Genomic DNA, 16,474 nt, shown 5'->3' on the forward strand with positions numbered 1-16,474 from the left:
CTGGTGGTGTGCCCCCCATCTCCTGCAGTCAGGAGGACTGACCTCCTCTCCATCACCCTGGCCAGCAGAACCTCGAGATCCTTACCTGGGAAGCAGGGGGGCAGTTTGGCTTTAATCAGCACCAGTTGTTCGCAATGTTGCACCTGGCTCACAGAATCTGTGTTGTCCATCATAAGCATGGTATTGCAGCATTGTGAGCTGGAGGGTGATGGCAGGAACAGGAACATCCGTTTTATTTCACCAAGTAATGAGCCTAACATCTTGTCTGCATAACAAATAAGTTAGTTCGGTCAATTTCACTCAACAGCAAGTCCCGGAATGACGTGTAATCGAAACTTGAAATATTATTGGACCTTATGTTTTACTATGAGGGTTTCAACTATGTTCCACGGGGCGGAGTATGTTTTTGGAAAAAGGTGGTAAGTCCATGACTATTTTTGCCAATAGTTCGAGTAGGAGAGAGCTAATTCCTTGAAAGAACAATTGATGGATTTGCAGAAACACGGGCGGAATTGAGAGAGTTCAGGCTGTCACGAACTCCTTAAACTTTCCGCAAAGGAGCTGAATCAGAACAATTATTAGAAAAATACAGAATTTCAGGGAAGAGTTCAGGTAACTTTCCACATTCCAGTTTACTTTTACTGGCGGGGGCGGGAGAGGAGAGATGGGTTTATGCGTTGGCTAGGAATATAAAAGGGGAATGGACCACTTTCATTGTCTCTCTCACTCAGTCTCTGTGGACGCGTGTGCCTGTACTGTATGTCTAAGCGCCTCTCTGTTTCTGTCCATGTGTCACTGTGGGTGATGTGTCTGTTTCTCAGTGTGTCAGTCTCTCCACCTCCTGCCGATTGTGTGAGTTCCGCTGTTTTAATTTACTGGACAAATCACCTCCACATTATTTTACTGGGTCTCAGCAGCCATTCACTGAATGAATGAATTAGTAATTGAAGGACTACATGCAGGAAGTACGGAATCTACCAGTGGGCATAAGTGAACGAGCAAACCGAACGTTTTGAACATTTATCCTTTATTTCCGAAGAAAGTGAGGATGCCGGCTGCTTTAAATCGTAAATGGAATATATCACAATATACTAACATGAAAAATTGAATTTTAATTAAATTGGTATCAACAATCTATTAATATTCAATGAAACACGAGGTTTCAGTGTTATCTGTATTCTACCATCAATAGCTTCAAAAAGACTATTCATTATAAAATACTTCAACAAAGTAGTCTCACTGAGTTTGAATCTAATTCTAAATTGATTGAACCGAAAACCCGGAATTCACTAACATTGTCACTGTGCCCAGGCCAACGGTTTTTTAAGCTAATTTCCGGTCTAAATTGCAGAGGTTTTCCCGCCACTGTTCGGGTCAAGGAGTGGGTGGATGCAAATTTCCAATCCGATATAAATGTTCTCCTTTTCTCAAGTATTGTTTCGTCAAATGTTGTGTTCCATATTCGTTCACATTTGGGGATGAGGACCAAAGTGCGGTGGCTGTAGTGTACCTTCTGCCTCATCACTTTCAGATTTCCTGTTCCTTGGTCTCATCGGGCTTCTCACAATCCCGATCCCACTCTCAGTTTTCATAGGCGTGTCAGGACAATTTCCAAACCTCGAAATGTGGTCACAAATGGGTCGCGGAAGGATTGAGAAATACTGGCATGGATTCATAGATTCTTCATCAACATACTGCTGATTATTCATAGTGTAATCAAAATTGTACTTCAAAAAATAAATATTACATTGACTTTTAAAGAATAATATTGTGTTTTTTTTTATTACAAACGGGCTATTTAAAACTAATAAAGTCGAGAGTATGATATAAACTACACTAACCAAGCCAATGCACCCACCCAATACAGTCTATTATATGTGGAGAAATGGGAAGGGTTAAGGGCAAGATTTGTGTTCAGCTATAAAATCACCTGCCAAATCTGAAAATAATAGATTGTGACGACCCCACATTACATAGCAGGGAGAAAAGTTAAATGGAGAAGAAATGCAAACCATTGTGTGGTACAAGAAACCTATTATTGGTGAATAAAAGTATCCCTAGAAAATTTTAAAATATTCAGCACAATAGTTGTTTCCTTGAATGTTACATGTTGTTTCACATTTGTACAATCAACTGAAAAGTGATGTTCGAATTGCAGTCATACAGACTGGACATTTATTGCTGTATCTACTAGATACATATCAAGTTTGGCTTCACAAACATCACTCTAGAATTAACACATTTGACAACACCTAATCACTAAGTTCCACAAGGTGAAGATCAATGATGACACCAGCAAGACCACAGACCAGCTCAACTAGTGAACTGGATACAGGAATGGTCAAAACCGTAAGGCAACTGGAGACAATTTGGGTAAACTGTTAAATAATGTGGCAGAGCAATATGTGAAGCAATTGTTAAACTGATAATATTTGGGTACACCATGCAGTTCGCGTAGGAAATGTCTACAACACAGTTGAGCTTTCTCTTGTTTGTGTTAATGACTCGCTGGCCAATCCCTTACCCTGTCCCTTAACCCTGATCCTATCCCCTTCCCCATTCCGGTCTCCTGCCCTGGCATGCAGCCAGGAAAGGGTGGGTTGCAGATGGCCCTGGAAAGGGTTGAGGATGCTGAAAATGTGTTGCTGGAAAAGCGCAGCAAGTCAGGCAGCATCCAGGGAACAGGAGAATTGACGTTTCGGGCATAAGCCCTTCTTCAGGAATCGCTGAAAATGTGTTGCTGGAAAAGCGCAGCAGGTCAGGCAGCATCCAGGGAACAGGAGAATCAACGTTTCGGGCATAAGCCCTTCTTCAGGAATCGCTGAAAATGTGTTGCTGGAAAAGGGCAGCAGGTCAGGCAGCATCCAGGGAACAGGAGAATCGACGTTTCGGGCATAAGCCTTCTTCAGGCTTATGCCCGAAACGTCGATTCTCCTGTTCCCTGGATGCTGCCTGACCTGCTGCGCTTTTCCAGCAACACATTTTCAGCTCTGATCTCCAGCATCTGCAGACCTCACTTTCTCCTCAAGGGTTGAGGATGGCCATGGAAAGGCCAGGGATGGCACTGAAAGCTTTTTATTTTTGATCTTTGTCTAAGCAAGACTAGCTGTGGGAATTGGACTAAAGTCCTTTCCTTAACTTGTGAGAACTTCCAAATGTTTCCACTGACATGAAACGAAAAGACCTTTCCTAACAATGTGAGTGACTAAGGGAAGAGAGAATCTGGGATTAGCAAATTCCTCCTCTATCACTGCTGTGGATCTGGGTGTCCAGTTCCAAAGCAACCATCACCAGGAAATGAGGAGTATTAGGAGTTTAACTTGATAGCTATAGGAGTTTAAGAAAGCTTGGCATTTGATTGTCAGTCATCATTAGCTGTGGGTGCATTCTCCAATGCAACAATTAGGTAAAAACAACGACTGCAGATGCTGGAAACCAGAGTCTAGATTAGAGTGGAATCGATGTTGCGGGCAAAAGCCTTTCATCAGGTATCCCCGAAACGTCAATTTTCCTGCTCCTTGGATGCTGCCTGACCTGCTGTGCTTTTCCAGCACCAATTTAATTGCTATTAGTCTCTTTTGTTTGCCCCATTCTGATATGAGCTTAGAGCCATGGTTAATAGCCCTTGAACACTACCTTACATTGTATATTGGGAAATTATGGAAGCTGCTATATAAGTGTGGGTCTTCTTTTCATTGTGCTTAGCTAGCTGATACCTTTAACAATAATCTGATGAGCATCTTCCTTTTTGCTAATTTTTCCCCTCTCCACATTTAGGATCAACCAGCCTTCATGAAGAAAAGGAGAAAAGGACATAGTGGAGTGTCCACAATGAAATTCTCAGCGTTATTAAATGTTCAGGTCTTCCAACTTGTTTCAGGTAATTCATATTAATGATGGCAACCAAACCAAAAAATAAGTGACAACTTTCCACCTCCTGTGTCCATGTAACATTGACCTCTAAAGAGTGTAACCTCTCTGACAAAGGAACATATTACATTACTGAAGTCTGAAAACTGGATGTGCTGAATGCAGAGACATAGGGTGGAATCTTTTTTTTGGTTAAGTGTGAATTATGACAAGTTTTATGGAGGGATTCTAGCCGCAAGCCCTTCAAGATTTCTCAACGTATCTAATCACATGTGTTTCATTAACTGTTGTAGTGTTCTTCACATCTGATTCATGCTCCATTTAATACTTCCCACTTCCAGAACAATTTGTCAGTCAGCAGATATTGCTGAGAAACCAGCATCCTCAAGGGCCAACAGGCATGGCAAGGTAAGGTGTGGATGTTGTAAGTATGCAGGTAATCAAGCACTAGGACAGCAAGTGAGCAGTCTGAAACACAGCCTGGACCAATCGCTGATCTGGATTCCTGTCCATGCCTGCCACGGCTCCCAACTGCAGCCCCAGCGTCTAGCTGCTGGTGTGCTGTGTAATAGAAGTCTGTGCTTCCTAAACAGCCTGCAAGAAGGTGGAAGAGGTATCATGGTGGTCATGAGGGGTTGGATGAACATTGATGAGGGGTGCACATAGTTAATGGATCATGCCCTGAGATGCTCTTTGACCCTAAGAAACATGGAGGTCTTTTGGAGCAAGCAACTAGCTGAAGTCACCAGGTACCAGCTCTGATTTCGGTGTGGGATTTTTTCAAGTCAGGCTTCTTTGGGGTGTTTGATGAAATAGGAAGCTGTATATTAATGAGGGGATTTAAGCTTTTAACAAGCAAAGATCCCTCTTGATTGGGACCATGCTGCTGCCGAGGGAGAAAGTCACCACACCCCTTGTCATAAGTAAAAAGCCATTCCTGACTTCTCTTCCAAGTCTGCCTCAATGCTCACTGAGACTCCTATGTGATTCCCCTCAAAGGTGAGAAGCCTTCCCCACTCACAATCATGTTGCTATGAGCGCAGGGAGAATTTCAGCCCGCACTGACCTGTGAATCATTTGGTGTAGTGACAGATTAAAGTTTGCCTCAAAGGGTAGCCCCATTTTAATTTCCTCTCTTAGTATTTTATCATCTCATATTATTTTAAGTTAATGTGTCCAATCTTTGTGTTTTCCAGTGTTCCATCTGTGTGTGGTGTGGGGAGGAGAACTACTCGCCAGACCAAATACCATCACTAATGCTCCAGCAGGAGGACAGGTGCTGTTCCCTATTCAGTCCCAAGGCAGAAAAGATCAGTATAATGTCACATTCATATCAAAATTTCCACGGACCTTTGAAATTTTAGAATGGAAGTCAAATAATCCAGAGAAGCTGCACATTGTGTACCCACTGTATCGACACAGAATTGGAATCAACAGAAACTCTGTCGTTTTGTACAATGTACAAGTTAATGACACTGGGGAATATGAAATGCATATTGATGACTGTGGAACGACGTTGAAAAGACATGACAGAAGTGGTTCCAAGATGAAAGTTTTGGGTAAGTGTCAATATTGCTGTTAGAGTTGGAACTGCTCAATTCTTACGAGCACAGGGAGAAATTCAGCCTTCAGTAACTTTCCAGCTCTCACCAAGTGCCCAGGGCTTAGTGGACAGATTGCTAATTCTGACATCCTAACCTCACATTTTGAAGAAAACTGAACTATAAAATAAACAATCTCCACGCACCTTTCCCTTCAAACTCACTTATGACAACAACCGATGTTGTTGTTAAAATTAATGTGTCCAATCCATGTTTATGTTTTCCAGTATTTCACTTGTTTGTGGTGTGTCAAGATGCACTCCTGGCCAGACCTGATACCACCACTAACGCTAAAGCAGGGGAACAGGTCCAATTCCTGACGCGCCACCAGGGCAATGATTCATACGATGTAACGTTTGGATTGAAGTTTCCACGGGCCTTTAAGATCTTAACATGGAAATCCAGTCATCCAGAGAAACTGCACATTGTGCACCCACTGTACCGACACAGAGTTGGAATTCAGAGAGATTATGTGGTGCTGAATGGTGTACAAGTTAATGACACAGGGGAATATGAAATACATATTGACTACTATGGAACAGAACTGAAAAACCGTGGTCACAGTATTTTCATGATGCATGTAATTGGTAAGTGTTTAACACTTGAACCTCTGTTAACTTTGTTGATTGTAGCAACAATGTATCAGTACAAAATCTGTTGCTTTCAGTAAAGCGTACAAGGACTCATTTCGTAAATTGTTTTAATCATTTTTAAGTAGCTTTTGTGTTAAGTAAAGAAATGTATCAAACCTTCATTGAATATGCTATTGTGCCAACCGATCATTTGCACATTTGTAAAAGAATTAGTGCCACCAAGTAAAGCTGAATACCCATGTGGAAATGATGACTATTTTTCATCTAACAGTTTACTCAAATTAATAATTATTCTAGTGATCATAATGAGGTATTATTGAGCCAAAACAGGTAGTCAATCTTGACAACACATGTAACCACATGAGTCAGCTGCAAATAAAACTAGTGCAACTGAAGGCATTATTCTATACCTTTAGGCGTAGGTAAAGCAAGTTTGCTATGGAAAATAATGCAAAGCCACTTCAACTACCCCCTAATCAAACATAGGCTAGGTAACCACAATATCATTTTGTGTCACTGCTTTTGGACAACTTAAATTGGGTCATTGTTTGTACATCTTGGGACATTCAGAACTTCACGCAAGCTGCATTGCTTATTTGTTGATGTACAACATTGCTGTTGTAGAATATATCATCAGAACATGGCTAATTAAAGGAAAATAGAAAAGCAATTTGGATTGCTATTCTTCTTTTTCAGGAACACAAAAATGCCTGATGTATATGACAATCCTAAAAGAATGCTACCAAAAGTACCAGTGTTTTCTTGTATAATCCTTAAATTGAGTGCATTTGTGAAGCAGAAATCAATGCACAGGTTAATATCAGAATTTGTGTCACACTTGAAATTCAGGCTTTAACATTAAGCTGTAAAAACCACACAAAAAATGAAAAGGTTTGCATTTGTGTTCTGTTAATTATGAATATCAGAAATGTCTTTCAGAACAACATATAAAATGAATTACTCTGAAGTGCATTGACTACATCATCTGTGTTTTTCAGAACCGGTTTCCCAGCCTATGACAGCAATTAATGGTAACTGTGTGAATTCACCAAATATCACTTTGAGCTGCTCTGTCTCCAAAGGATCAAATATCACGATTCACTGGGAGAAGGTGTCCATGTCTGGAGTTCTCAATGAGACATATGATGGGAGTGTGCTTGCAATAGACTGTGCGCATGAAGAGGAGCAACATGAATATAGATGCTTTGTTAAAAATCTAGTCAGTAATGCAACCAGCAACCAAGTGACTATTGGCCCATATCACAGGACCAATACAAAAGGTGAAAAAGGGGAGGTGGTGTAGTGATAAAGTCACAGGACTAGTAAGTGAGAACTTCAGGCTCATGTTCTGGGGACATGCCTTTGAATCCACCATGGCATAATTTGAATTCTGTTTTTAAAAAAAAAACTGAAATAAAAATCTAACTTGCTGGTGATCATGTACTTACTATTGATTGTCATCAAACCGAACCAGTTTTACTGTTGTGTAGCGAAGGGAATCTGCTGCCCTACCAGTGACTCCACAGCAATGTGTTTGACTCTTAACTGCCCTCCAGGAGATAAGGGATGGGGCTGTAAATGCTGCCCTAGCCAGCAATGTCCATTTATTATGAATGAATTTTTAAAAATCTGCACTCTTACAGGAACCTTTGTTATTTACAGTTTTCCTTCATAGGAATGCAACTGAGTGTGTGTCGTGATGATGGCCCAATTAATGTGTTTTTCTAAACCCAAGGCTAATACAGCTTCCAAATCTGTCAATTCCTGCAAATGAGATGCATCTTTATTATAACACTATGAGTAGATAATGTGTAATGTAATCATGAACAGAATAATGGAAAGGTTAGAAGTTTTGTTTGGATATGGCAAACCTCATTGGAAACTCCAGCAGAAGCTGAATCAAGACTTGCTTTTCAAAGACAGATGGATGGATGTTGGATAAGTAAATATTTATTAGTGATTGCAGAAAGGATAGGAGAATGGAATAAGTGGGTCATCTTCTCTGAAAGCTAGGATGAGTCTGATCAGTTTGATGGTCCTCTCCAGTCTCATAAACTGTGACACATCTGTTTTAGATCAAAGAACATGTCTGATGGTCCTCGTCCCTCTGGCGATGGTCATTGTGGTTTCTGCCAGTGTGTACCTCTGGAATACTCACCACTCATAAAATGGTAAGTATCTCAGTTCAAATTAGTAGAAACTGCAGAAAATTGGTGAAGTGCTATCCAAAGATATTCTGCTCCATTGTGAGCCTGGTTTCTAGCAAAACAATGCGATTTATTGTAAAAAATATTTATTAATTAAAGGAGTGATTATTAACTGATTAAAAAAAAACATGAAAAGGTTAAACTATCAGTATTTTTGTTTTCTTCCAGCAGTGGTCTGGAATTGAATTCCTAATCACCCAGAGCTTTAGGAGACCACATTGAATTCCTACAACCTTTGAAAAAGATTCTTAGCATTGATTCACAAAATAAAATGGTTGAGTTTTTTTTAACGAGAACCATATCCCCAGTGAGCACTTCCGCAACTTGCTGTCTGATGAGCATAGTAAAACAATGTTATGCCCGAAACTTCAACTCTCCTGCTCCTCAGATGCTGCCTGACCTGCTGTGGCTTTTCCAGTGCTGTACATTTTGACTCTATTTACAGTGAGTTGTGTTCTGTAATTACAGAGCAGTCTAGCTGAGTCTAATGATTTGAAAGATGAAAAATTTCACGTGACAAAAAAAAGCTTTGAATGAGAAAAGGAAACAACTCATTCAATTTATAAAGACCAAAGAAATTAACGAGCAAATCTCAATGAAATACATACTTTGATTTGGAAGTAATGATCTAATACAAATAATGTTTGTAAAGTATTAATTTTTGTCCATTTATTACACAATGGTAATCAGCAACAAGAGCGTTCAACTTTTTTAAGCATCCTATATATTCTCTATTAAATATAAATTAAAAGTTTCTTTTAATAATTTAAAAGTAAATTTAATATAAATTAAAGGTTAATTTTCAGTGATTTATCATTACTAAATAACAATTTCATACAAATAAATCAAAGAACTGCCAATGCTGGAAAACTGAAACAAACATAAAACAAATTTCTGGAGAAACTCAGCTGATCTGGCATCACCTATTGTGAGAAATTAGAGAAAACAAAGTTAATGTTTTGACTCTCTAATCTCCTTCCTATTGGAAAGATGTTGTGAAACTTGAAAGGGTTCAGAAAAGATTTACAAGGATGTTGCCAAGGTTGGAGGATTTGAGCTATAGGGAGAGGCTGAACAGGCTGGGGCAGTTTTCCCTGGAGCACAGAGGCTGAGGGGTGACCTTATAGAGGTTTACAAAATTATGAGGGGCATGGATAGGATAAATAGGCAAAGTCTTTTCCCTGCAGTCAGGGAGTCCAGAACTAGAGGACATAGGTTTAGGGTGAGAGGGGAAAGATATAAAAGAAATCTAAGGGGCAACTTTTTCACGCAGAGGGTGGTACGTGTATGGAATGAGCTGTCAGAGGAAGAGGTGGAGGCTGGTACAATTGCAACATTTAAGAGGCATTTGGATGGGTATCTGAATAGGAAGGGTTTGGAGGGATATGGGCCAGGGGCTGGTAGGTAGGACTACATTGGGTTGGGATATCTGGTCGGCATGGACGGGTTGGACCGAAGGGTCTGTTTCCATCTGTACATCTCTATGACTATGACTCCATTTACCTGAAGAAACGTTTCCTCTTTTCTGTCTACAGATGCTGCCAGACCTGCTGAGTTTCTCCAGCAATCTCTGTTTTTGTTTGTTTCACAATTCCATCATTAGTCAAATTCAATTCTTCAGGGTCTTGGGAAAGTCCAAAGAGCTGTGAAGCAACTGCTCAATGAGTAGTTCAGCACTGCTGACAGTGGGCATAAAAAAGCAGTATTTGCTTGGTGCAATTGAGCAGGATTGGAGTTCAAGAAGGATAAATCCAGGAGCTGCACTGGCTTGGTGAAGCTCACTGTCAGTGAAAAGCTGGAGCCTGCAAGAAAGTGTAGTTTCAGAGTCGGGCGGAGCATAGAGCCAGACAGGAAGGTGATCACCGAGAATTGGTGCAGTCCTTAACAGGGAGTTTCAGAGCCAGATCAGCAAATAATGAATTGCTCATGAATTTTAATGAGATTCAATGGAGGCTGGAGGTGAATGGGATAGTTTAGGGGAGGGGGAATAGTTTAACGATGATAGTGACTGGGTACAGTTACTGCAAAATCCATAAGTTCTATTCTGGTTGGCTTTGCTATTTGATGTGCTCAGGACGTTAGGAATGGGGAACAGCAGTGCCTGTGTTCGCAAAATGTACCAATAAAGGTTTCTTTTTACTTAAGGATGTAATGTGTAAATCTAGAGTCAATATCATCTACTGCAGGTTAAAGTTTGTAACCCTTAATATTGCTGTATACGGTTATTTGTATCAGAGTAAGTATTCAATTCTATTTAATTTTTGCTAAATTGTGCAATCCATGTGAACGTTCTTTGCAGGATTACTTCTTAAATAATCTGTTCAGTGCTTGTAGCCTGAACAAAGTAGCTACTAAATGCCAGTAAGTATGCACAAGAAAGTGGGCTCTCTATATAAGAACTGCACTACCAGAATCACTGATTCAATTGTAACATTTAAATTAAAATGAGTAATTTTGATCTTTTTTATTTGATCTTTCAGAAAGCCCAGATTTCAACTGGAAATATCCATTGCAAATTAAAAAGGTTGATTCTGTGTCTCATCATTTGCGGGATACCTCTATTGATTGATGCTAATCACTACCAAATAGTCTTGCTCAAACATTGTGTGCATTACTTCCACACATTGAATAAATCACCTGGGATTTTGATTGTTAAGGATAAATTTCCTGTTTTTGTAAAAATGAATGGAAAGCAAGATTTTAAAATCTTGCAAGAATGAAACAGTTTTTCTGAACTTTTCCTTAAAGTGTACAATAATTGTTGTCAATGTGGAATTTTGCAGATTAATGTGTCTACATAAATTCCTAGGTTCAAGACCATCTTTAAAACCACTGCCATTTTTATATTTGAATACTGTTTGAACACTGAAATATGTGTATTGGGTACATCCTTTTTTTTACTTATACAAACTAAGAGATTTTACTTTTTTATGATCCATAATTTAACAAGGTGAATTTATTTACAAATCAAAAGAATAAAGTGTTGATCATTTAGTTTGATTTCTTAAGTAATTTATGGTCGTTTGATACCACCTTTCCAAATGCAGACTTTAGTTTTTCCTGTGACTGTGACTGAATAGCTTGGTGAAATACTCATTAAATCAGATTACTACGTCCTCAGATTTAAATCTGTGCAGAATCAGACTGGCAGTAATGGAGTGACTAACTGTTCGGAAAGGAGACTTAAATTCTACTGAAGCCATGGATGAAATAGACCAGGGGTGGGGAACCTGCGGCCTTAAGGCCTCATGTGGTCTTCTAGGCCATTGTGTGTGGCCTTTTGAATGAATCCAAATTTTGCAGAAAAAATCTTTTATTTTTTATTAATATGTTTTGTCGTCCTTTATTATTTTATGTTAATCTTAAAATGAATGTATTTAAAATACCAGAGAGTAAAAGAAAATTCATCGAAATAATTCCCACTTATTGCTGCGAATCTACATTCTCCTACTTAATCAAAATCAATACGCCCTTAAGGTCACAGATGACAGATACACATCTAGAGGATCAGCTAAAACTGCAGACCTCCATGCTGCAACCAAATATTCAAATGCTTTCCTACAAAAGGCAGTCACAACAAAGTAATTAAAAGGTTAGTTAACTTTAGAATTAACTTTTTCTTTTCTTTAGTTAGTAAGTTAGATTTTTACAAAATAATGTGAATTTTGAAGAATATATAATTGAAGTTTCTTGGATGTGGCCTTATTAGATTACAACTAACATAATGCGGCCTTCCAACATGAAAAGGTTCCCCACCTCTGTAACAGACAATTTAATACTTTAATGCACTATATGTAATTTTTAAGTCAAAATCTTTTGTAATGTAATTTTACATTTTTATAAATTAATAGTTTTGTGAAAATATGTCTTGGAATTCTGGATTTTATTAATTTTGTTTGTCATTAACACTCAGACTATAAAGTGGTGGACAACTGTTCTATCTTAGTGTGAGAGAAGGAGGGAGGTAATCAGGGAGGAGGAAGAGACAGAATACAAGGGAAATATGAAGAGAGTAATGTGAGGGGGAGAACCTGAGTATGTGAGAGAGGAGGAGAGAGTATAATGAGAGGAAATGTATGGAATTACATTCTTAATTACATTTCAATTTTTCTCATGGAGCTGGTCAGCAAATTTCAGAAAGGTTTAAGAAAAGGCGAGTTTAAGAATGCATAAACAATTCCAATCAATATATCAATTATTTAAATTTCTAATTAATGCAAATGGCCATTTGTGAGTGAATCCTGAGACTGAGCCTTAAATACTTCTCCCTTAGAGAGAAAGTGAGGGCTGCAGATGCTGGAGATCAGAGCTGAAAATATGTTGCTGGAAAAGCGCAGCAGGTCAGGTAGCATCCAAGGAACAGGAGAATCGACGTTTTGGGCATAAGCTGAAGATTCCTGAAGAAGGGCTTATGCCCAAAACGTCGATTCTCCTGCTCCTTGGATGCTGCCTGACCTGCTGCGCTTTTCCAGCAACACATTTTCAGCTCATACTTCTCCCTTAGTTCAGCTTTGTTTTCCTCCCTTTCCCTGATGACCAGGACTTTGTATCTCTTCTTTGTCTCTCTAGCTCTGGTTCTTAAGGGAAAGGCAAAACAATTCTGGGTTAATACCTGAAACGTTGACTTCTCCACCTCTTGATGCTGCCTGGCTTGCTATGTTCTTCCAGCTTACTGCTTGTCTACTAGTTTATTTTTTTTCTTTGACACCCGGGCCCTAACATAACAGTACCCTTCTTTTTTTTAAATAGGCAAACACCCGAGTGGCCAGTGACAAGCATTGCCCTTCGCATCAAAGCGGGCACTCCTTTTTTTTTACCCCCACACTACCACCTAAGTGCGGTAGTTCTTATTTTTTTCCCCAGCACCCATGGTGTGTGTGTGCAGGTGTGAGACACAGTGAAAGACACAAGGTGCACGAATCTTTATTCAAATTCCACCACCAGGAAGATAGGAAAACACCCGGGTGGCCAGTGACAAACACTGCCCTTCACATCAAAGGGCAGTGCTGTGTGATCAAAACAGTGAAAGGGAGGGGAGGGACTAAATCAAAATAGAGTTGGAGGGGGAAATAATGCACTCCACTCCCTGCGGTGCCCACCTCTCCCTGAACAACTCCGGGGTGTTGGTGGACACCGTGTGCTCCTTCTCCAAGGACACCCGGGCTCTAACGTAACCGCGGAAGAGGGGCAGGCAGTCGGCCCTAACGACCCCCTCCACAGCCCGCTGCCTCGACCTGTTGATGGCCAGTTTGGCCAGGCCTGTCTACTAGTTTTTTTTTACTAAATCAAAATAGAGTTGGGGACACTCTTATTTTTGTTTTTTTTTGTTTTTTTTATTTAACCCCCACACTACCACCTAAGTGCAGTAGTGCTTATTTTTTCCCCAGCACCCATGGTGCGTGTGTGTAGGTGTGAGACACAGTGAAAGACACAAAGTGCACGAATCTTTATTCAAATTCCACCACCAGGAAGATAGGAAAACACCCGGGTGGCCAGTGACAAACACTGCCCTTCACATCAAAGGGCAGTGCTGTGTGATCAAAAACAGTGAAGGGGAGGGTAGGGACTAAATAAAAATAAAGTTGGAGGGAGAAATGATGCACTCCTTTCCCTGCGGCGCCCACCTCTCCCTGAACAACTCCAGGGCGTTGGTCGACACCGCGTGCTTCTTCTCCAAGGACACCTGGGCCCTAACGTAACCGCGGAAGAGGGGCAGGCAGTCGGCCCTAACGACCCCCTCCACGGCCCGCTGCCTCGACCTGTTGATGGCCAGTTTGGCCAGGCCTGTCTACTAGTTTATTTTTTTTTCTTTTAGTAGCACAGGGGCAGTGCCCCTCCTCCTATTTATTTATTTATTTATTTTTCCTTTTTTTTTCTTTTTTTTCTTTTTTTTCTATTAAATTTTAATCCCCACAGTACCACCTAAGTGCGGTAGTGCTTATTTTTTTCCCCCCGCACCCATGGTGTGTGTGTGCAGGGGTGAGACACAGTGAAAGACACAAAGTGCACAAATCTTTATTCAAGTTCCACCACCAGGAAGATAGGAAAACACCCGGGTGGCCAGTGATAAACACTGCCCTTCACATCAAAGGGCAGTGCTGTGTGATCAAAACAGTGAAGGGGGGCATAGGAACTAAATCAAAATAGAGTTGGAGGGAGAAATGATGCACTCCACTCCCTGCGGCGCCCACCTCTCTCTGAACAACTCCAGGGTGTTGGTCGACACCGCGTGCTCCTTCTCCAAGGACACCCGGGCTCTAACGTAACCGCGGAAGAGGGGCAGGCAGTCGGCCCTAACGACCCCCTCCACGGCCCGCTGCCTCAACCTGTTGATGGCCAGTTTAGCCAGACCTGTCTACTAGTTTACTCTGCTGCTCGGCACTCTTACGTGGCCATTTGTATTAATTACTCATTTACATGATTGATTAGAATTGTTTATGCATTCTCAAACTTCCCTTTTCAGTTATCTCAAACCTTTCTGAAATTTGCTCATGAGCAAGAGAAGAATTGGAATGTGGCCTTTCATGCAAAAAAAAGTTTGATAATTCTTAATTTAGAACTAGTGCCAAACCAGATAGGGGACCCAAACTTTAAACATATCACCCACAACTCGTTCTCAGATTTCAAATATTGTGAGTGATTTCTCCTTTCAATTGGTTTGAAGCTGAAGTGAAAGAGCTGATGTTTAAAAAGTTTTAAGTTCTTTTGGATGAAGATGGAAAAGTAGGTGAGTATGTGAGTGTGGGAGCAGTTCCTGGCCACAAGTTTTGGGGGGTGGGTTAGAACAGATAGTGGTGAATGGGAGTGAATTCACTGAGACACTGCTCAGTCATTATCTTTCACACTCAGACTTTCCACAAAGCACCTGTCACAGAACAACTATTGGAAGGACAAGATTTCAGGAAATGTTTCAAGTGAATTTTCACAAGAATCTCTCTTACATGAAGCAGGAGAAATGGTAGAATTGAGAGGAGGACACATGGTGAGCGAGTAGAAACATCTTTAAAGCTCTTCTTTGTCAATATTTTGCAGAGACTTACTGACGATGTAGATCAGAACAAAAATGTATTCTTTCAAAAGAGGGGACAAAAGTTAACCGATTTGTCAATATTTACTTTGGTAGTGGTCGATATATGAGATCTAACAATAACACCTCTGCCCTCCACTGCATCATCACTCTGTCTCTGGATTTTGTTCCTGTTCATGATCAGTTAAAAAGCAGAAATAAAAATGAAGTGCTGGAGAAACTCAGCAGGTCTGGCAGCATCTGTGAAGAGAGAAAAATAATTAATGTTTTAAATCCAATAGAACTCTTCTTCAGAACTGGAAGTAAGATGCTGCCAATAAAAATGGTCACAGCAATGTGGTTGGTATGATCAGTAAGTTTCAAATGACACGAAAATTGGTGTTGTGCTAAATATTGAGCAGGAAAGCCATAGACTATAGGACTATGGGTTGAACATGGCAATTGAAATTTAGTTTTGAAAAGTGAGAGGTGATGCATTTTTAAGAGGACAAACCAGGCAAAGGAGTACATAATGAATGGAATCACCCGTGGTAGTACAGAGTATGAGAGGGACCTTGTTTATAAATCATGAAGGCAGCAGAACAAGTAGTTGGGAAGGACCCAGGATATTTGCCTTTTTAATCAGGATATTGAATATAAGAGCTATGGTGGGGCTATATAGTATGATAGTCAGACCACAGCTGGCTGTAATGCACATAGTTCTGATTGCCACACTATCAAAAGCATGTGATTGTACTGCAGAAGATGTAGCAGAGATTCACCAGGATGTTACCTGTGCAGAAGGGCTTGAGTTTTGAAGCGAGGCTAATTAGGTTGTGGTTGTTTTCCTTTGAACAGAGAAGGCTGAAGGCAATCTTAATGAATACTGAGGTGCATAGCTAGGGAGAAATAGTTCCCCTTATATAGAGGCCAATTACTAGGCAGAGCAGTTTAAAGGAAAGTGGCAGGAGTATGAGTGGGGATTAGACAAAAGCATTTTTCTCACATAGAGGATGCTCGATATCTGGAACTTGCTACTTGAAAGGGTGGTAGAAGTGGGAACCTTCAAGACATTTAAGAATTACTTATAGACTTATACAGCATAGAAACATACCCTTTAGTCCATGCCAATCATAATCCCAAATTAACCTAGTCCCATCTGCCTGTCCTTGGCCCATTTGCCTCCAAACATTTCTT

General features: G+C 40.4%; 1 protein-coding gene across 2 annotated transcripts; it reads left to right on the forward strand.

The window, feature by feature from the left end:
* Positions 1 to 290: 290 nt before the first annotated feature.
* Positions 291 to 12,129, forward strand: LOC122555803 (uncharacterized). 2 transcript variants are annotated; one of them, XM_087993733.1, is made up of 7 exons: positions 291 to 419; positions 3,778 to 3,880; positions 5,067 to 5,429; positions 5,699 to 6,058; positions 7,063 to 7,344; positions 8,140 to 8,235; positions 10,752 to 12,129. In XM_087993733.1, exons 1-6 carry the CDS (start codon positions 357 to 359, stop codon positions 8,229 to 8,231), a joined length of 1,263 nt encoding a protein of 420 aa, XP_087849859.1. In that variant the 5' UTR covers positions 291 to 356; the 3' UTR covers positions 8,232 to 8,235; positions 10,752 to 12,129. The 2 variants fall into 2 exon arrangements, with proteins under 2 accessions (XP_087849859.1, XP_043557887.2); XM_043701952.2 differs by lacking the exon at positions 291 to 419 and adding an exon at positions 430 to 612.
* The last annotated feature ends 4,345 nt before the right edge of the window (positions 12,130 to 16,474 follow it).

Source organism: Chiloscyllium plagiosum, unplaced genomic scaffold, assembly GCF_037043375.1.
Source record: "Chiloscyllium plagiosum isolate Xiang-an unplaced genomic scaffold, Cpla_swu_hap1 HiC_scaffold_13, whole genome shotgun sequence".
In the NCBI taxonomy this organism is placed as follows: Eukaryota; Metazoa; Chordata; class Chondrichthyes; order Orectolobiformes; family Hemiscylliidae; genus Chiloscyllium; species Chiloscyllium plagiosum.

What these genes read in the sequence shown, in the direction of transcription:
- LOC122555803 (XM_087993733.1), top strand. Translation starts at nt 357, where the DNA reads ATGTTTTACTATGAGGGTTTCAACTATGTTCCACGGGGCGGAGTATGT. An exon ending in TTCCAAGATGAAAGTTTTGG is followed by an intron (nt 5,430 to 5,698) that starts GTAAGTGTCAAT and finishes TATGTTTTCCAG; the next exon opens with TATTTCACTTGTTTGTGGTG. An exon ending in TTTCATGATGCATGTAATTG is followed by an intron (nt 6,059 to 7,062) that starts GTAAGTGTTTAA and finishes TGTGTTTTTCAG; the next exon opens with AACCGGTTTCCCAGCCTATG.